Source organism: Antechinus flavipes, chromosome 1, assembly GCF_016432865.1.
Source record: "Antechinus flavipes isolate AdamAnt ecotype Samford, QLD, Australia chromosome 1, AdamAnt_v2, whole genome shotgun sequence".
Lineage (NCBI taxonomy): Eukaryota > Metazoa > Chordata > Mammalia > Dasyuromorphia > Dasyuridae > Antechinus > Antechinus flavipes.
Genome location: NC_067398.1, coordinates 627459508 through 627480842, shown reverse-complemented (window position 1 = coordinate 627480842; position 21335 = coordinate 627459508). Strand labels below are relative to the sequence as shown.

The window sequence follows — 21335 nt, the reverse complement described above, 5'->3', positions numbered from 1 at the left end:
CTACTTATTCTGGTGATTCATCAGTTCCATGAGTTTAACCATCATCTCTGTTTAGAAATCTCTTTTGCTTTCAGACCCCCATAACCCGCTGCCTATTGGACATTTTAAATGTGGTGTTTCATGAGCATCTCAAACTGAAACCTCTTTGCAACCTGGTACTGACCTACCTCCCCAACCTTTTTATATTATAGTTCCTTCTACATAATCTATAATCCAGATGCACAGATCTACTTACTGCTTCTCTCACATAGCATTCCATCTACCTTTGCCCTTAGTATCCTCCTCCTCACTTCCAACTTTTAACTTCGATGGCTTTTTTCAGGTCTCATATTCATTAACCCCTTCTGCAAGAGTCCTTTCTTTAGTATTCTTGAGGGTAATGCTTTTTCCATTAAGGTTATCTTCTATTTATTCTATGCATAATTTGTACACACCCATTTTTTGACATTGCTCCCCTTGGAATGCAAGTTTCTTGATCACAGAGACGTTGGTCTTTTGTTTGTTTCTTTGGTTGGCTTGTCTGTTTTTATCTTACTTTGCATCCCCAGCACTTAGCATAATGCTTGGCAATATTCAGCTTCAGAAATGTTGAATAAATAACAAAAATCCTTTGAGTATAAATGAACACTGATTTTTCTATTTGAATTCTACTGAGACAAACCAAGAATCAATTTGTTGTTTGAATCATATCCTGATTGATGGATTCAACAATTCATTTCTTAGTGTAGTCCAATAATTTTTCTAGCAATATCTGCATTAGCTTATTACATACATTTTGTACTTGCAGAAAAGAGACTATATGAACATGATAAGTGAGATCACATTTGCCACCATTACAACTTTGTTTCCTCAAAGAATCCCTTGGCTGGTTTCACCTAACCCCAGAGATTCATAGAATACAGTTTTAGGAATGTTGCTGTGATGTTCCTAGTTTACAAGAGAGCATAGTTAATATATTGCTTTCTTTTTTCTTAAAGGAAGGAGCAAAGGTTCTTGTTTTTAAAGAGAAAAACAAAATTGTTCTTGGACTGTTGGTGAACAATACATGTTTTGTTTTGTTGTAGATGTTGCTTTTCACATCATTGTTGCTTAGAACAAGTGAAGAAATTTGGCTGTGAGTTAGACAGAAGTTCAGGATCCAAAGTGACATGTGAGGATCACAAAGCAAAATGTAAGTGACTGAATGGAGATTGGTGGTCAAATCAAACCAGAAGGAAATCACTGAGTGCCTACTACATATACACATAGTCCTTCACTCCAAATAGTTTAATAATTAGAGGAAATAGATACAATTTGTCTAATTTTTGATATTATGTATATGTATATATACATATGTATATAAATAAAAGCAGCAGTATAAATTTTAAAAGTATTTTTATAAAGATAATTTTACAACAAGAAAAAGTCACAAAAACTAGGAAGGTAAAAAATATAAGAACCATAACAAAACTAAATAATTCAAATTTATCTATGTTGAATTTCTAAAAGTATTAGTAGTATTTTTGGTTTTTACACCATTGTTATTCCCCACTTACCTCAGCAATTTTCTATATAAAAAGTTAATATTTGTTGATAAAATAATTGTCTAATATACATGTATATTCTGCTCCTATAAGTCACTTACCTTTGTATCAGATGGGAGTCTGCTTTATTTATGTTATAATCATTGTACATGTTGTTATCCTCTTTCTCCTTATTTTATCCTCAATTTTGATCTTCAAGTATATGCTGGATGGTCAGCATCATCTTGTGGTGATGGGATTTATGTTTCACTTTGGAACTAAACTAGATGGCTCTGAAGTTCCCTAATTCCACGAAATTGTTATTTTAAATTTAAAATTGTTATATTTAAATTTTAGCTCCAACTAAAACATTATTTCTCAATGCTTTAAGCAAGAATATTAGACACTGTAAGGCCTATGAAGAAGTATACAAAGAAAAGGTTAGGATACCCAGAAACCAGATTAGATGAAGATAGTTGAAGGAAGTGAGACTGTTTAACCAGAAGCAGAGGAATCTTAGGTAAATTATGAGAGCTGTCATTAAATATATGAAAAAGTATAATGTGGAAGGGTTATACTTGTTTTACTTAGGCTAAGAAAGAAATTGCAAACAGGCAGATTTAGGCTAAATATGAGGAAAATTTTGCTAAAAATATAAGCTGCCTAAAGGTAGAATGAATGGGTTTTGAAACTTTTTAAAGAGAGGATAGACAGACAGACATTAGAGATAGCACTTAATAAGCACTTAATATTTGAAAGTCACTGTGCTAAATGCTACAGATACAGATAAAATTGACAATATATGAAAGAGTGATAGGCACTGAAGGGTAGAGTATTTGGATGGGTATGGAAGGAGACTTTCTAAGACCAAATTAGAAGAAGGTGTATGTATCTTCAAATTTGTAAAGGGCTGTCACATTCAAGAGATCAAATTTTGTTTTACTCAACCCTAAAAGGCAAAACTAGAACTAATACGTAGAATTTAATTAAAGTAAAAACAATTGGATAAACATAAAGAAAAAATTTCCTAAATATAAGAGTCTTGTAGAAATGGACTGGGCTGTTTTGAAAGTTTGCACAAAGTCTTTTAGCATTGGAACAATCCAAGCAGAGATGGTGCTGTCACTTATTAAGGTTACTATAGGTGATAGCCAAGTTTTTTATAGGGGCTAAACAGAATATTTCCAAAGTCCCTTCCAACTCCTCAAGGAATTTACAATCCAGCAAGGGATTTCATTCCCATAGCTTACAATAAAACAAAATTGTGCTTGATAGGAGCATTATAGCCAACACATTTCTATGTAAGAAGTGATAAAGGAGAAAGAGCTCAACTTAAAGTTTGAGAAAATCTGAGTTTGTATCCAGATACTTCCATATATTTTTAAATAATGAGCAAATCATGTAATCCTCTGAGTCTTTTAAAGGGATGATAATATTATACTATCTGTGTCACATGGCTATTGTAAGGAAAGTCTCGGCAAAATGTAAAGTTTTACTAGATAAGCATGAATAATTATTGGTGACAAGGATGGAACCTTCTCATTTGTCCACTGTTTTTACCTCTGCTTCTTTAGGTAGAGGGCAGAGTCTGTGTGAGAAGCTTCTGTGCTCCTGTGATCAGACTGCTGCCGAGTGTATGGCTGCCGCTGCATTCAATGAAAGTCTCAGATTCTGGAGCAGATCCAAATGCCTGGAGAATGGAACACTATGTGAAAATAGTAACCATGAATGGCCTTTGGCTCCTACTAGTTTAGGGACAAGGAGCTCAAGCTCTGATGAGAACAGCAGTGAAGAGTCTATTGCCTCCCACGTGAGGGGTTTCAGAAGAAAGAAAAGATTTTTGGGAAAGCTATTTGGCAATGCTGATTCCAGAGCAGCCCAAGGACAATAATGTCAGATTCCTTTTTAGTGAGAGATACCAAAATAGATCTATATTGTTCCAAACCTTAGCTTTCTGAAGCCTTGGGTGCTTCATCATCCTAATCATCATAATGATGATCTTCTACCTTTCCCTCCACAGGTGTGATGGGAAGATTGAAAAAATAAAGAAGGCACTTTGCAAGTTAGGAGTCTTACACACAGAGAAGGCATTATTATTGTCGTACTTGTTAGAATGCAAAGTCAGAGGGGTCTGAATACACTTTTCTGATTTGTACTGCATGCATTGTATTGTGGAAATTCAATAAACATTCAAATTACTTGTGTTTTTAGAATTCTACCATTTTAGATGGCAATGCACAAATACTACCAGATATTTCTTAAACAATAAAGTGCATTCCAAATGACACTTTGAAAAGATAAGCAATCTGACACTACATATGATCAAGATTTTTTATATGAGAGGGTGCAGGCTTTCAGAGGTTTTGTATAATTGTGAACTGTATGCTCTTATTCCACAATGTAAAGCCTACAGACTTTCATCCCTGTAGCAAGGGAAAAAAAAAATGACTTCTTGTATTTTTTACTTAGCATATTTTGGAATGACAAAAAACATGGAATAAAAAAATACAATAATTAGCCTTAGAAGGAATTTCAGTGATCATGTAATCTCACTATTCTATTCAGGAGTCCTTATATCTTTGACTGGTGGTCATCCAACTTCTGCTACAACATTCATGATGTAGACCTTGTTGCCTCTTAAGACAAGCTTGTTGAACCACCTTGTTGGACTTTCTATTAGGAAAGTCATATCTTGAGTAAAATTTTTCCCTTTTCGTTGATGCCATTGATAAAATGTGTTCTCTGCTTAGGCATTCCATCAAGTGTATCTTTAAGTAACTTCCAGGACCAAGAAGAGAGACTGCTCTGAGCTTGGCTTTCCTAGCAAATACCTGACCCTCAGCATATAAGATATAAAAGTGATTAATATAGAAAAGGCGTTCCAAGGCAACCAACTTTTTTCCATTCTAAGTATTATCATTTCACTCTGCTGTCATTTGAAGGTAGTGAAATATCTCCCCCATATCAACAACTACGGGACTCAGATTCTACCCAGAATTCTGTTATTTTTGGCTAAAGGTTTTGTCAGTGTATTAAACTGGAAAAAAAAAAAAACCCTCTCATTCCCTTTCTTTCCTAAAAGAGGAAGATTTTTAATGGAAGATATTTAATGGAAACATTATTTCTTGAGACCGGGTTTTGAAAGATGTGAAGTTAGAGAGGGACTAATGCTGGGAAGAATGGAGAAAGTTTTAAGTGTTGAATACCCATGAATTGATAATTTATGAAATAATGAAACAGCAGACATGTCCAGTTTTATTAGGTACTTGACAGAAAAGATCATATGGCAATCACACTTTAATTAAACAGGGGGATTGGAGGCAAAAAAGAAAGCCTGTAAAGACTAAAAAGTCCAGAGACAGATCTCATGGGAATAGGATGGGGTAGTGAAGAGAGTCAGGAAGGGTACAAAAAAGGGTGGAGAAGGGGAGAGTCAGGAATTTCACCCATGTAAATTTGGATTAAAGTCTGGCAGCATGGACCTTAGGGAGAGGTGAGAAAAGCACTGGGGGGAAGGAGAGAGAAGAGTTTGAGGAATCATTTTATTGTTTTGTTTTGTTTTTTGGTGGAAATAGGCCAACATCCTATCTATGATATTTTGGGATTAATTCATTGACATATCCAAATTATCACAAAATCATGAGCATTCTTTTGATATTCTTCTGATCTGGAGCGTTGGAAGTCCAGATTTTGTATGGAATTCAAATTTCAAAGGATCAGAACCTTTATACCTTGCAAAGATTGTTCATTGTTCATTTGTTCATTTGTCTAAATTGTTCATTCCTGATCAAGCACATATATTACCAGCATATGAATTTTAATTAATATATGAAACAACTTATAAATCATGTTCCTTTGATCTTTGAAACAATTGATATATATTATGATTTAGGAATTGTATAATATATTAATCACCCTGCCTTGGGTCAGGCTGGTGGATCAGCAATTAGCTGTGATTCCTCCAACACAACCACAGAAGCTAAATTATGAGTTCCCAAATTCCAGCATAATAGGCTGGACTTGGTCAGGCTCACCCAGCTCAGTGGGAAACTCTGCAGCATCACTGGTCCCAGTGAGGAGGAGGAGGAGAAGAAGAAGAAGAAGAAGAAGAAAGAAGAAGAAGAAGAAGAAGAAGAAGAAGAAGAAGAAGAAGAAGAAGAAGAAGAAGAAGAAGAAAGAAGAAGAAGAAAGAAGAAGAAGAAGAAAGAAGAAGAAGAAGAAGAAAAAGAAGAAGGAAGAAGAAGAAAGAAGAAGAAAGAAGAAGAAGAAGAAGAAGAAGAAAGAAGAAGAAGAAGAAGAAGAAGAAGAAAGAAGAAGAAGACAAAGAAGAAAAGGAGGAAGAAGAAGAGGAGGAGGAAGAAGAAGAAAGAAGAAGAAGAAAAGAAGAAGAAGAAGAAAAAGAAGAAGAAGAAAGAAGAAGAAGAAAAAGAAGAAGGAAGAAGAAGAAGGAAAAAAAATGAGACCTATGCAGAAGAAATATGAAAATTTTGGGGAAAATATCAGCAGCTTTGAAAAGGAAGCACAGAAATTGACTTAAGAAAATGCCTTAAAAATAAATTTGGTGAAATAGAAAAAAAAAAAAGTTTTAATATATATATATATATATGCGCGTATGCTAAAAAAAAAAAAACCGATATCTTTAAAAATAAATTTGTCAAAATAGAAAAAGAAAAAGACCCTTAAAAATAAAATTGGTGAAACAGAAAAAGAAAACATCTTGGGGGAAAAAATCCATTGAACAAAATAACTCCTTTAAAGTAAAATTAATCAAATATAGAAAGAGGTAAAAAAGCTAACTGAAGAAAATAATTCATTAAAAATTAGAATTGGACAAATGGAAGTGGATAAGTTAATATCAGGAATCAGTCAAACAACCCCACACCTTCCCCCAAAAAAGAAAGAGAAAAAGATAGAAGAAAATGTAAAATACCTCACTGGAAAAACAACTGACCTGGAAAATAGATCCAGGGGAGACAATCTAAGAATTATTGAAGTACTGAAAACCATGATGAAAAAAAAAAAATCTGGATAACATCTTTCAAGAAATCATCAAGAAAAATTGTCCTGATATTTTAGAATCAAAGAGTAAAATAATCATGAAAAGAATCCACTGATTACCTCTGGATAGAAACTCCAGATGAAAACTCCGAGAACTATTATAGCTAAATTCCAAAATTATCAAATCAAGGAGAAAATACTGTAAGCAGCCAGAAAGAAACAAATCAAATTTTGAGCAGTCACAATGAGGATTACCCAGGACCTAGAAGCTTTGACATTAAAGGATCAGAAGACCTGGAATATGATATTCTGGAAGATAAAGAAGCTTGGACTACAACTAAGAATGAACCACCCAGCAAAACTGAGCATAATCTTTCAAGGGAAAAAAATGGTTATTCAATGAAATAAGAGCATTTCAATAATTTCTTATGAAAAGAACAGAATTGACTAGAAAATTTGACTTCCAAAAAGGTTCAAAAAATATAAAAATGTAAATATGGAAGGAAAAAACCCCACTATTTTTGAAGGTTAAAATGTTTACATCATACATGGGAAGATGTTACTTGTAATTCCTGAGATGTGTATATTTGTCAGGGCAGTTAAAAGGGGTGTACTTAGAGAGTAGCATAAGTTAACTTTAATAGGATGATATTATAAAGAAATTAGGGTGAGAAAGGGATTGTATTGTGAGAAAAGGAAAAGTTACATGACATGACTAGATACAAAAGACCTATTACAATTGAGGGAAAGAAGAGAGGAGAATGAGCATTGTTTGAACTTTAATCTCAATGGACATGGCTCAAAGAGGGAATATCATACCTAGTTAGTTTGATTTAGAAATTTTTCTCACCATATAGGGAAGTTGGAGGAAAGGGGAGAAAAGAAGGGGAGACACTAATAGAAGGGAATGGAAAAATAGAAGGGGAAAGAGATAAAAAGAAGGGGCTGAAAAAAGAGAGAGCAGATTGAGGGAGGTGGTCAGAAGCAAAACAATTATGAGGAGGGAAAGAAGAGAGAAAAGCATAACTTGGGAAAAATAGGATGACAGGAAATACAGAGTTAGTAATCTTAACTCTGTATATGTATGTGAATGTATGAACTTTCCGATAAAATGAAAGTGGATTGTAGAGTAGATTAAAAGCCGGAATCCTACAATATGTTGTTTATAAGAAACACATTTGAAACAGATAGATACAGAGGTAAAGGTTAAATGCAGGAACAGAATATTTTTTGCTTCAGCTGAAGTAAAAAAACAAACAAAACAAACAAAAACAGGAGTAACAATCCTGATCCCAAACCAAGCAAAAGCAAAAATAAATCTAAAAGAGATAAGGAAGTAAACTATATCTTGCTAAATGATATTATAGATAATGAAGTAATAGCAATACTAAACACATATGTACTAAGTGGTAGCTCACCCAAATTCCTAGAGGAGAAATTAGTTGAATTGCAAAAAGAAATTGACAGCAAAAATATACTAGTGGGGGATCTTAACCTCTTTTTATCATAACTAGATAAATCTAACCAAAAGATAAACTTGAAAGAAGTTAAAGAGGTTTTTGAAATTTTTGAAAAGGTAGGTATAATATAGAAAATGTAGAAAATTGAAGTGAAGATAGTGGTACATGGAACCTACACAAAAATTGACCATGTGTTAGGACATAAGAAACATCACATTCAAAGGCAGAAAGTCAGAAATAATAAGTGCATCCTTTTCAGATCATGATGGCACAAAGTTAATTGGAAATTAAATAATTTAATCTTAAAGAATGAATGAGTCAAACAATAAATCAGAGAGACAATAGATAATGAGACAGCATACCACAATTTATGGGATATAGCCAAAACAGTTCTTTAAAAAAAGTTATATTTCTATATGTTTATATGAATAAAATAGAAATGGAGATCAATGAATTGCATATGCAACTAAAAAAGCTATAAAAAGAACAAATTTAAAAATATCCAATTGAGTACCAAATTAAAAATTCTGAATAACAAAGGAAAGATTAATAAAATTGAAAATAAAACTATTGAACTGATAATAAAACTAAGAGTAGGTTTTATTTTAAAAAAACAACAAAATAAATAAACCTTTGATTAATTTAATAATAATTTGATAAGAAAAAGGAAATAAGTTTTCAATTCAACAAATTACCAATATCAAAAATGAAATAAAAAGACAATAGCTGAACAGAAAATTTGATCAAAAAAAGCCTAAAAAGGTAAACATAGAAGAAAAAAAGCTATGTTTTTTAAGAGTTAAAGAAAAGATCTAAAAAACCCAAAAATCTCCAGGGCCAGATAGATTTACAAGTGAATTCTACCAAACATTTAAAGAACTATTAATTCAAATACTATATAAACTATTTGGGGAAATAGTGGAAAAAGAGTCCTTCCAAATTCCTTTCATGGCCCAAATATGGTGCTGATACCTAAACTAGGCAAGTCCAAAACAGAAAAAGAAATTATAGACCAATTTCCCAAATGAATATTGATGCAAAAATCTTAAATAAAATATTAGGAAAAAGATTACAGCAACTTATAACCAAGATAATACACTACAACCAAGTGGTATTTATCCCAGGGAATGCAGAGCTGATTCAATATCAGGAAAACTACCAGCATAATTGACCATATTAATAATCAAGTTAACAGAACTCATATGATTATTTCAATAGATACAGTAGAAAGCATTTGACAAAATACAAGGTCCATTCCTATTAAAAACACTAGAGAGCATATAAATGAAGTTTTCCTTAAAATGATAAGTAGCATCTATCTAAAACCATCAGCAAGCTTGACCTGTCCATAACCACTTGATATAAACCAACTTGTTTATATCTTACTTTATTTGTGTGAAAAGTGTTTTGTAATTGTATAGTTCCTGGTTTTGTTGTGGCAGGTAGACTCCCAAATATTTTATAGCATCCATAGGGAGAAATTTATAGGCATGAAGGACAGTCAGTGAAAATGACAGGAATTAAAAATGCACTTATATGTGCAAAGAACAGCAAGGAAACCAGTGCCATATTGTTTTTAAAACTACCATCACTGGTAGTTTTCATTCCATGCAAATTGCTTTATTTAATCATAAATTTGGACATTACAGAAAGAATGAAAAAGACTAAAAACAGTTTTGGTTGTAGAATTTTAATCACAGAATGTAGAGTTGAAAAAGAATCCAGTTACAGTCTAGTCAAATTCATTTCTGACAGAATTACCACTACAATACAGTTTATAGGAATTTTTGTGGCCTCTAGAAAATCAGTATTTTATAGAAGGAAAATCAGTTCACTTTTGAAGAGTTTTAATTATTAGGTCAGTTGAGTATTTCCCCTGTCCAAATTTACCTCTGAATCAACTATCCAGTTCTTTTAAATCTGCCATCTGGAGTTGAATAGAACAAATTCTTGGGGGAAAAAAAAAAAAAAAACTATTATGTGTCAGGAGTTTTCTCTTTTACAGTTTAAACATCTCCAGTTCAAATGACATTCATTAGATGGAATTAGTATCATTTACTTACAATCCTGCCTTTCTTCAAGTATTGCTTCCAAAAAAGTAGAACTCAGAATGGAATCCAATACTTCAGATGTCATCTGACTAGTGCAGAGTACATTGAGATTACTTTATCTCCTTATAACTAAAACCTATGCTTCCCTTAATGCAGCAAAAGCACATTAGCTTTTTGGATTTCCATATCACAGTGTTGACTCAGTGTGGCCTTAAACACTCCTTAAAAACCCTTATTTTTTTCTAAAATTTTTTTCTAAATAACTACTACCCACGGCTACTCAACTTCTACTTGTAAAACTGATTTTTTTGAAGCAAAGTGTAAATTGTTAAATTAAATTATTTTAAATGTAAATTAAATTTTCATCAAATTTCATTTTTTAAAGAAAAATTAATCCTAATTTTATTCTATTCTATTAACATCTGTTTTGGATGAAGGTTTTGTCATACAGTATGTTAATTAAATTTCACAGTTTGGAAAATGAAAAATGAACTATATGTTATCTATATCTATCTTTATTTAAGTCATTGATAAAAATATTAAACCAATCAAGCAGAGATCCATCGAGTGCACTAACAAAAACTTCTTTCAAAGTTTACATTGGCTCATTAATGTTTTTTGAGTAATGCCATTTAGCCAATTTCAAATTCATCTAATGTCAGTTCTAAATTGATCTATGTCATCTAATTATATTATGTCTCCTAAATGTCTCCATAAGAATGGCATGAGGTTGTTTAACAAACTCCACCAAAATCTAGAATAAGAGGCTATGGATTCTTTTTTATTGGCTCATGTAGGTTATGATGCCTACATGCATTTGTCTAGCTGTGGCTTTAGGAAGACAAAACTAGATTTTTTTCTCCCTCGAGTCCTTCATCATCCATTGAGAGAGCAATATGATGTGTGAAATCATGCAAAACACATTTCCATAATATCCATGTGAAAAAAACTAAAAGAAAATATGTTTCAGTCTCCATTCAGTTAATCAATTCTCTCTGGAGTTGGATAGCATTTTTTCATCATGGGTCTTTGATATTGTTTTGGATTGCCATATTCTAAGTCTTCCACTTTTGATCATTATTTCAATGTTGCCATTACTGTATATAATATTCTCCTGATTCTTATCACTTCATGATTCATTTGTCCACATAAATCTTCCCAGATTTTTCTGAAATCATCTTGCTCAATATTTCTAATAGCACAGTAGTATTCCATCACACACTATAACTTGTTCAGCCATTACCCAACTGATAAGCATCTTCTCAATTTCCGATTCTTTCTCATCATAAAAGAGCAATTACAAGTATTTTGTTCATACAAATCATTTCCCCTTTCATTTAATCTCTTTTTAAGATATAAAATGAATAGTGGTATTTCTGGGTCAAAGAATATGTATAGTGTTATAGCTTTCTGGGTATAATTCCAAATTGCTCTCCAGAATGGGTAGATCTTTTCACAACTCCACCAATAATGCATTATTGTGTCAATTTTTTCCACATTCTCTTCAACATCTATCATTTTTATTTTCTCTAATGTTAGTCACAATAAGCATGACGTAGTACCTTAGAGTTGTTTAAATTTTCTTTTCTCAGATTAAACAACTTAGAGAATTTTTCAGACTATTGATAGTGTTGATTTATTCTTCTAAAAACTGCTTGTTCGTATTATTTGATTTGGATTTATTTATTGATTGGAGGATGGATCTTATTTTTACAAATTTGGGTCAATTTCCATCTATTTGAGAAATGAGACCATTACCAGAGAATCTTTGTGTAAAACGTTTTTTCCCTAGTTTCTTGCTTTAATTCTAATTTGGGTTATATTAGTTTTGTTTGTTTAAAAACTTATTTCATATAATCAAAATTAACTATTTTACTTCACATCCTGTCTGCCTCTTTTTTGGTCATAAAATTTTCCCTAGTCTGGCAGGTAATTTTCCCCCTTTTTCTTTAATTTGCTTATCATGCTTTAAGTCTAAATCATTTACTTACTTATCTTTGTATTTTTGTACACAGTATGAGGTGTTGATATATGCTTAATTTTTGCCAAACTGTTTTCCTTTAATTTTTTGTCAAATAATAGTGAGTTTTTTATCCAAAAGTTTGAATCTTTGGTTTTATCAAATACCAGATTACTATGGTCATTTACTTGCCTACATTGTGTACTTAATTTTTTCTGCTAATCTGCCATTCTATTTCTTATTCACTACCAGATTGTTTGGGGTGATTTAGCACTTTGAAATATAATTGGAATCTGGTATGAGTAAACTGTCACATATTTTCCCTTGATTTCTTTGATGTTCTCCACCTTTTGTTCTTCCAAATGAGTTGTCACAAAGGAGGATACGTTTGTTCCTCCACCACCTATTTTTTTTTCTTGTCTTATTACTATATAGCTAGAGTTTCTAGTACAATAATGAATAATGATGGTGATAATGGGCATTCTTAACATAAATGGTCACCTCTGACCTCTGAAAAGGCTTCTACTTTATCTCCATTACACATAATACTTGATCTTAGTTTTAGACAGATATTACTTACCATTTTAAGAAAGGCTCCATTTATTTCTGTGTTTTCTGGAGTATTTAATAGTAATGGATGTATTTTATTAAAAGCTTTTTCTGTATCGATATAATCATAAGGTTTTTGTTGGTCTTGCTATTGATACATTCAATTATTCTGATAGTCCTCCTAATATAGAATTAGTCTTGAATTCCTGGTATAAACACCACCTGGTCACAGTGTTAGGATTTTTGTGATACATTGTTATACCTTCTTTGCTGTTTTTAAATTTTTGCATCAATATTCATTAGAGAAACTGGTCTAGAGTTTTCTTTCCCTGTTTTTGCTTTCCCTGGATTAGGTATTAAGACCATGTTTATGTCATAGAAAGAGTTTGGTAGGAACCCTTCTTGACTATATTTTATCTATCTAGTTTTAGAATAGTTCTTTATATATTTGGTAGAATTCACTTGAAAATCCATTTAATCCTGGCTTCTTCGAGTTCTTTTTTTTGGAGATATGCTTATTTAAGTAATTTATTTCCTCTTCTAACGGCAAAGATAATTGATATTTTTGTAAATATTCATACATTTCAATTAGATTGTCAGTTTTGTTGACATATGATTGAAGAAATAACTCTTAATTTTTTAATTAATTTAATTTTAATTAAATCTGCTTTAATTTCATCTGTATTTTTGGTGCATTTGTCCTTTCATTTTTGATATTGGTAACATCTTTCTTCTTTTTAAAAATAAAATTCACTGATGATTGATATAATTTTTTAAAAAATTAAAAACAATTTCATTCACTTCACTTTTGATTTTCAAGATTTCTATTTTGATGTTTAGTTGGGGAATTATAACTTGTTCTTTTTTTAAAGTTGCTTGCATACTTCATTGATCTGCTCTTTCTTTTATTGATATATGATTACAAATAAAAAATTTCCCCTAAGCAGTGCTTTGACTATACACAACAAATTTTTGTGTATTTTCTCATTGTTGCAATTATCTTAATGAAACAATCAATTGATTCTATGGTATATTTTTGATTTATTCATTCTTTAAGATTAGATTATTTAGTTTAGTGCATATCAATCTATTCTCCTAGAACCTTTATTGAATATAATGTTTATTGTATTGTGATCCCAAGAGGGCATTTAACATTTCTGCTTTTCTGAATTTGTTTGTGAGAATTTTTGTGAAGGTTCAATGTACACCTGAAGGGCGGGGGGGGGGGGGGAAGAAAGGAAAAAAACATACTCTTTTCTCCTCCAATTTAACTTTCTCCAAAGGTCTATCAAATCTAACTTTTCTAAAATTCTATTCCTCTTAACTTTTTAAAAAAAATTTCATGGCTAGATGTATCTAACTCTGAGAGGAGAAAATCAAATTCCCCACCAGTATAGTTTTACTTTTTTATTTCCTCTTGTCACTCATTTAATTTTTCCTTTCAGATTTTGGATGTTATGTTTAATATTTATATTACTTCATTATCAGTGATATCTTTTAGAAAAATACAGTTTTCCTGATTTAACTCTTTTAATTAGGTCTGGTTTTGCTTTTCCTTTGTCCGAGATTATAATTATTACCTTTGCCATTTTAATTTCAGCCAAACTGTAATAGATTCTTCAGCCCCTTATTTCAATTTTTAACTTTGTGTATGTCTTTCTTTCGAAATGTATTTCTTGCAAAAACTATATTGTTGGATTCTGGTTTCTATTCCATTCTGCTATGGATTTCTATTTTATGGTTGAGTTCATCTCATTCATATTCATAGTTATGATAACTACCAATTTCTCTCCATCCTCTTTTTTAAAATTATTTTTTGTTTACCTCACCTCACCTCAAAAATCTATTTTGCTTTTGACTACTGCTTTTCTCAGTCCACTTTTGTTGCCCTCTTACAGACTTATTAACTAGCACTATCCTTAGCTCCATCTCATATATCCAATTATGCAATATATCTAATATTTGACCTCTTGTCTCTAGTCACCTCGCCACCAGAGGTTTTCATCACCTGGTGTATACTATTTCAATGACCTTCCCTACTTCTCTTCCCATTCAACTGTCAATTGGTTTTCCTAAAGTGCAGATTTGACCATATCACCTCCTGTTCAATAAGCTTCGGTGCTAGTCAATAAACTCCAGTGATACCTCGTTACCTCCAGAATAAATTTAAAATTTGTTTGGCATTCAAATATCTTCATAATCTCCCTCCCTATTCTCTTTCCAATCTTTTTAACCTTGATTACCAGCCTATATTGTATGAGGTAATGACATTAAACTCCTTTGTGCTCCTTATATGACACTCCATCTTCAAATTCCAGACATTTTCACTGGCTATCTCCCATTCATGGAATTACTCTCTTTTCATGTCTCTTAGCCTCCCTTCAACCCCTGCTAACATCCCATTCATCCCATTCACTGCAAGAATACTTTCCAGATTTCCCTTAATGGGAATACTTTCCATCACTTAGCTTCAATTTATCCTGTATTTTGTTTGTGAATTGTGTTGTGCTATGTCCTTTGTTCCACTGTGAACTAGAAAGCAGGGATTACTGTTTTGTTTTCCTTTTGATTTTCCAGTACTTTTTTTTTTTAATATTTTATTTTATTTTATTTAATAATTACTTTATATTGACAGAATCCATGCCAGGGTACTTTTTTAAACATTATCTCTTGCACTCGTTTCTGTTCCGATTTTTTCCCTCCCTCCCTCCACCCCCTCCCCTAGATGGCAAGCAGTCTAATATATGTTAGATATGTTGCAGTATATCCTAGATACAATATATGATTTTCCAGTACTTCATATACTGCCAAGTAGATTATGACCACATAATAGACACTTAACAAATTCTTGTTGACTGCTCTACCACAATCCATGCTCCACATAACTGCCCAAGTGACTTTTCTTACATACAAATGTATTTGTATCATTCCACTACTCAGTAAAGCCCAGTGGCTCCCTCTTTCCTCTAGCATATAATATAATTTGTTTGGCTTTAAAGTCCTTTACAACCTGACTTCTTCAGTAATGATTTTTTCTCTTTTGTCACATTGTAGTCTGGCTAAGTCCTTATACAGCATTCCATCTCCAGTTGCCATGACTTTATGACTTTAACATTACCTATTATGGGGCAGCTAGGTGATGCAGTGGATGGAGCATCAGCCCTGAAGTCAGGAGGACATGAGTTCAAATCTGCCTTCTGACACTTAACATTTCCTAGCTGTGTGATCCTGGGCAAGTCACTTAACCCCAATTGCCTCAGCAAAAAAAGGGAAAAAAATCAGCTATTATTACCCTCTCTACTTTTATCTCACAAAATTCCTCTTTAAAGATGCAAGTCAAATACTACCTTCTAAACAAAGCATTTCCTGATTACAACTGTTAATACCTTTCCTCCCTGCCTTGTATTTGTTTTGAAATTTTTTTGTATATACTTCTATACATAAATGTCTCCTCCAGTAAAAAGTAAACTTGAGTGAGATTTTGAGAGCAGGGAGTATTTTGTACCTTCAGAACCTAGGATTTTGCCTGGCATATAGTAGAAATATGAAAAATGTTGATGAAACCATGCTAATTCTTTGTGATCACCTCCATTTTTTAGGGGTTCACAACTATTTCTTTAAATAATGTTTTATAAGTTTTCTAGTATTCAGGGTAAGCTCACTGGTTTCTATTGAAATGAGATTTCATTCTCGTTCCTTTAAAAACAACTGGATGGTTTTTTTTTTTTTTTTTTCCTGCACTCTTGTGGTGGTTCCTCTCTTCATTATTTTTCAAAGATTTACAGTTGATCATGCAATCTTTTTTTTTTTTTTTTTTTTTTTTTTTTAGTATCTGAGGATGTATGTGAATCAATACTTGGATTAATCAAGAACAACAAAATGATCTTATTATCTTAGGCCACATCTCCTTAGTAACCATTTTTGTTCTTTTTTAATTCAAATCATTATCCTTGGCAGAGAAAACAGAAGCAAAATAAAAGTTTTAAAATTCAGAAGCTATTCTTTGTTTTTTCTCTTGCCAGATATCGACTCATCCATCAGGAAGAGCAGTGTTAAACCTACTGCCATTGATCCTCTTTTCTCTTATAGAGCATTAAAAACAAAACAAACAAACAAAAAAACTCATTGTCCCTAGCTTTCCTTGCCCACTGAAGCTGCTTCTGGTTGAATATTCCTAGTATTCTTCTTACAGGATCATGTTTAGATTTTGTATTTTTTATTTTATATGTCCTTTAAAAAATAATCTAAGTTGCCTGAATTATGTGTGCATTCACCCAAGCCTCGGTTTCCACATTTGTAAAATAAGGTAACTGAGCAAAATACTAAAGTCTTATCTATCTTTAAATGCTATGATTTGTAATTTAGGTAAATACCATAATTTCTCGGGGAGGAAACAGCTACATCTGTGGAATACCTATCTCTACTGACTGTCTTCAAGATTATAAGGATTATTTGATATTTATGAGTCACTTCCCAGAAATTTAGGAGATATAGTGGATTAAGAAAGAAGTTCATGCCCTGTCTCAGACACTTTCTAGCTGTGTGACTCTAGGTAAGTCACTTAAAACTTGGTTGTCTCAGTGTCTTTATCTGTAAAATTAGAATAATACACTTACCCCCAGGGAGGTTGATTGGATAAAATGAGATAACTGCAAAGTATTTAGCACAATCCTGGTACATAGAGGGCACCATATAAGATATTACATATTAAATAACAACGTTTCCTTAATTGTAAAATGGGAAAAGTAGCATCTACTTCAGAGAATTGTTTTAAGGATCAAAAAAGATAATGGACAAAGTGCCTTGAAAATTTTTTAAAATCTTATTTAATATTTTATTTTTTCCCAATACATGTAAAAACAATTTTAGCTTCTTTTTTCAAATTTTGAATTCCAGATTTTCTCATTCCCCTTCCCCCTACATTGAAAAAGCAATTTGACATAGGTTAGACATGTGCAGTCATGCAAAATCACATTTCTATGTAAGTTATTCTGTGAAAGAAAACAGACCAAAAAACAAAACAAAAGAAAAACAAAGAAAAAATGTCTTTGAGATGCATTCAGGCTCTACTATTGCTTTCTCTGGACTTGGACTGAACTTTTCATAAGTCTTACAGAATTGTCTTGGATCACTGTATTGCTGAAAATAGCTGTTATTCATAATAAATATTATACATATAACATTGCTCTTAATGTATACAATGTTCTGATTCTGCTCATTTCACTTTGCATCAGCTCAAGTGAGTCTTTTCATGTTTTTCTGAGAGCATTTTGCTTATTATTTCTTAAAGCACAATAGTATTCCATTAGATATAATATCCAATTTGTTCAATCATTTCCTAATTGAAGGACATCCTCTCAATTTCCAATTTTTTGCCACCAAGGATTGTTATTATTATTTTTTTACATTCCATTCTTTCCAATAGAAACCACTGAACTTGACTCATTACTAGAAAACATATATTTTTTGCTTCTATTTTGGGATACAAATCTAGTTGTAGTATTGCTTGGTCCAAGTGTATGTGTAGTTTTATGGCCTTTTGGGTGTAGTTCCAAATCGCTGTCTAGAATCATTGAATCAGTATACTTTACCAATAGTATTTTTTCCCACATTCCCCACATGTCATTTTCCTTTTTTGTTATATTAATCAATCTGACAGGTCTGAGATACTAGGTTAAAGTTGTTTTAATTTGCATTTCTCTCATCAATAGTAATTTAGAACACTTTCCAATCTGACTATAGTTTTATTTTATTTGAAAATTACCTGTTTGTATCTTTTGACCATATATCAATTGTAGAAAGGCTCTCATTTCTATAAATGTGACTTGGTTTTCTTTATTTGATAAATTATCAGATTTGCTTTAAATTTTTTTCACAATAATGATTACTATTTCCTTCCATTCTATTCCTTCTTATCCTACTCTTTTACCCTGTTCATTCTCAAAAGTGTTTTGTTTCTGATTTTGACTTCCCCCAAACTGTCTTCCTTTCTATCAGCTTCCCCTCCCCAGCTTTTCTTATCCCCTTCCCTTCCTACTTACTGGATGGTAAGATAATTTCTACACCCAAATGTGTAGATCCCCTTTGTTTCCTCTTTGAGTCAATGCCAATGAGTAAAGTTTATGTGCTTCCCTCCCTGCTACCCCTATTTCTCCTTCCACTGTAAAATATTTTTCAGCCTTTTATATCAGATATTTTATCCCATTCTACTTGCCCTTTTACCCTTCTTAGTGCATTCTTCCTTCTCATTCCTAATTTTTTTTTTTTAAATACCACCACATTCAATTCATCTCTCTGTTTTCTATGTATACAACTTCTAACTTCACTAATAATGTTTCTTGGAGTTACAAATATTATTTCCCCACATAGGAATATAAACAGGTTATCAAATCCTTTATGATTTCCCTTTCTTATCTTTTATGCTTCTTTTGCATATTGTATTTAAAAGTCAATTTTTCTTATTCAATGCTAGTGTTTTCATTAGAAATGCTTGAAAGTCCTATATTTCATTGAATATTCATCTTTTCGCCTGAAATAATATTGTTTTGCTGGGTGTGCTTCTTGGTTGTAAACTTAGCTCTTTTGCCTTCAAGATTATATTCCAAGCCCTCTGATCTTTTCATGTAGAAGCTGGTAAATCTTGATTATGGCTCCATGACATTTAATTGTTTCTTTCTGGCTGCTTGCAGTGTTTTCTTCTTAACTTTGGAATTCTGGAATTTGGCTATCATATTCCTGGGAGTTTTCATTATGGGATCTCTTTCAGGAAGTGATGGTGAATTCTTTCAATTTTTATCTTACCTCATGTTCTGGAATATCAGGAGTTTTTCTTGATAATTTCTTTAAAGATGATACCTAAGCTTTTTTCTTTCTTTCTTTTTTTTTTTTATCATGACTTTTAGGTAATCTGATAATTCTCAAATTCTCTTAGATCTATTTTCTAGATCAATTGTTTTTCCAATGAAATATTTCACATTTTTCTCAATTTTTTATTCCTAGATTTTATTTGAATGTTTCTTGATGTCTCAGTCATTAGCTTCTATTTGTCCAATTCTAATTTTTAAAGAATTTTCTTCAGTGAACTTTTGTCTCCTTTTTCCATTTGGTTAATACTACTTTTTAAGGTGTTCTTTAATGAATTTTTGTTTATCTTTTTCCATTTGGCCCACTTCTACTTTTAAAAGTATTCATTTTTTTTTTTTTTACCTTTATTTGGCCTATTGTTTTTTAAGGTACTCTTCATGTATGTGTGTGTGCATGCACCGATTTTCTTGTATAACTTTTAATTTCTCTTCCCAATTCTTCCTCTCTCTCTCTCTTATTTGATCTTTTTAGGCTCTGCTATGACCTAAGACCAATTCATATTTTCTTTGAGGTATTTAGACTTTTTCTTCTTCTGTACACTTTGATATCACCAAAATAACATTTCAGTCTTGAGTTTTATTTTTTTTCCCCCAATTTGGTCATTTTTCCAGCCCATTTCTTGACCTTTAACTCTATACTACAGAGGGGGGAAACACTATCCCAAGCTTCAAGGTTGTTTATGCAGTTGTTTTCAGGGGTAATTCTGGGAATCTCTTAATTTTTTAGCTCTTCCAAGGTGGTATGAAGCAGGAAGAGATATTTACTACTCTCCTGTACTATGCACCAGTTTGTGAACACTCTTTTTAAGTCTGGAATTATGACCAGGGACTCTGCTCCCTTACAGGGTCAAGCTCTGCTGTGCTAGTGATCCTCCTTGAAGTGGGGCTATGACCCATGTGTGGCCCACATCCAAGTAGAAGATGCAATAGTCCTGCCCCTGGTGCCAGCAAATAGAAGCCTATAAATCTTCTCCTAACCCACTATCTTGTCCCCTTAATGTCTGTGGGTGAGAGATCTGAAAACTACTAGTGCTGTCACTGATTCAATTGCTCCCAAGGTCTCCTCTTGCTTTGCTGGGGCCCAGTTTTGTGGCCCCACCGGACTGGGCTCCTCTCACTCTGGTACAACAGAACTTTCCTGCTCTTTGAATTGTCATTGGCTGGAAAATTGTTTCACTATGTCTTTTTGAGGGTTCTGTTGCTCTAGAATTTGCTTAGGATCATTATTTAAGGGTATTTGTAGAGATTTGGCAGAGTGAGTCCCTGCCTTAATTCTACCACCTTGGCTCCTGTGCCTTGCAAAACAAAGCCAAGATCATCCTGGCAAGAAAAGGTGCTACAGTGTACTTCAAGATACCAGAACAGATACTTCACACCTCTCCCTGAACATTGGCCACAGAATGAGTTTCACAGCTTTTGGTTTCTTTAGACGTTTTCCCATCGATTCTGCTGGGATACAATGGCTCCCAAATTCTACAGCATCCTTCTTGATGATAAACTGTGCTAGGCTTGCCTACAAAGTTCTAAGTATTAATATATTCTTTGCCTCAGATGGTTTCAAATCATTCATCAAAATCCCATTTCTCTTAAAATTAGAGACTAAGTGGGGAAATGGTGATGTATTAGTGACCACTTGTTTCTTGGCAAATCAGGTCTATTGGAAGGTGGTATAGAGAAACTATCAATTGTCATATATGAAGTTCAATTTCAAAGGATGATTGGCAGCCTAGTGAAGGGGAAAGAACAGTGGGATTTGAAAGACTTCATTATCATCAAGGAAGAATAAAAGCTCCATAAAACTGCTGACAAAACATGTTTTCCACCTTTTGGCAGAGATGTTGGGCCAGAATGCAGAAAAACATTTATAATCATGGACAAAATGTTGATGTTATGTTTGGGTATAGTAGTTTCTGAGAGGGGTAGGGGTGTGTGTGTGTGTGTGTGTGTGTGTG

The 21335-nt window shown here is 32.6% G+C and overlaps 1 protein-coding gene across 1 annotated transcript in view; it reads left to right on the top strand.

The window, feature by feature from the left end:
• OC90 (otoconin 90) overlaps positions 1–4013 on the top strand; it is a 49739-nt gene extending 45726 nt beyond the window's left edge. The window contains exons 12-13 of the mRNA XM_051974780.1: positions 1065–1171; positions 3077–4013. Coding sequence (XP_051830740.1) covers positions 1065–1171; positions 3077–3393 — 424 coding nt within the window. The 3' untranslated portion in view covers positions 3394–4013. The remainder of the gene's footprint in view (positions 1–1064; positions 1172–3076) is intronic.
• The last annotated feature ends 17322 nt before the right edge of the window (positions 4014–21335 follow it).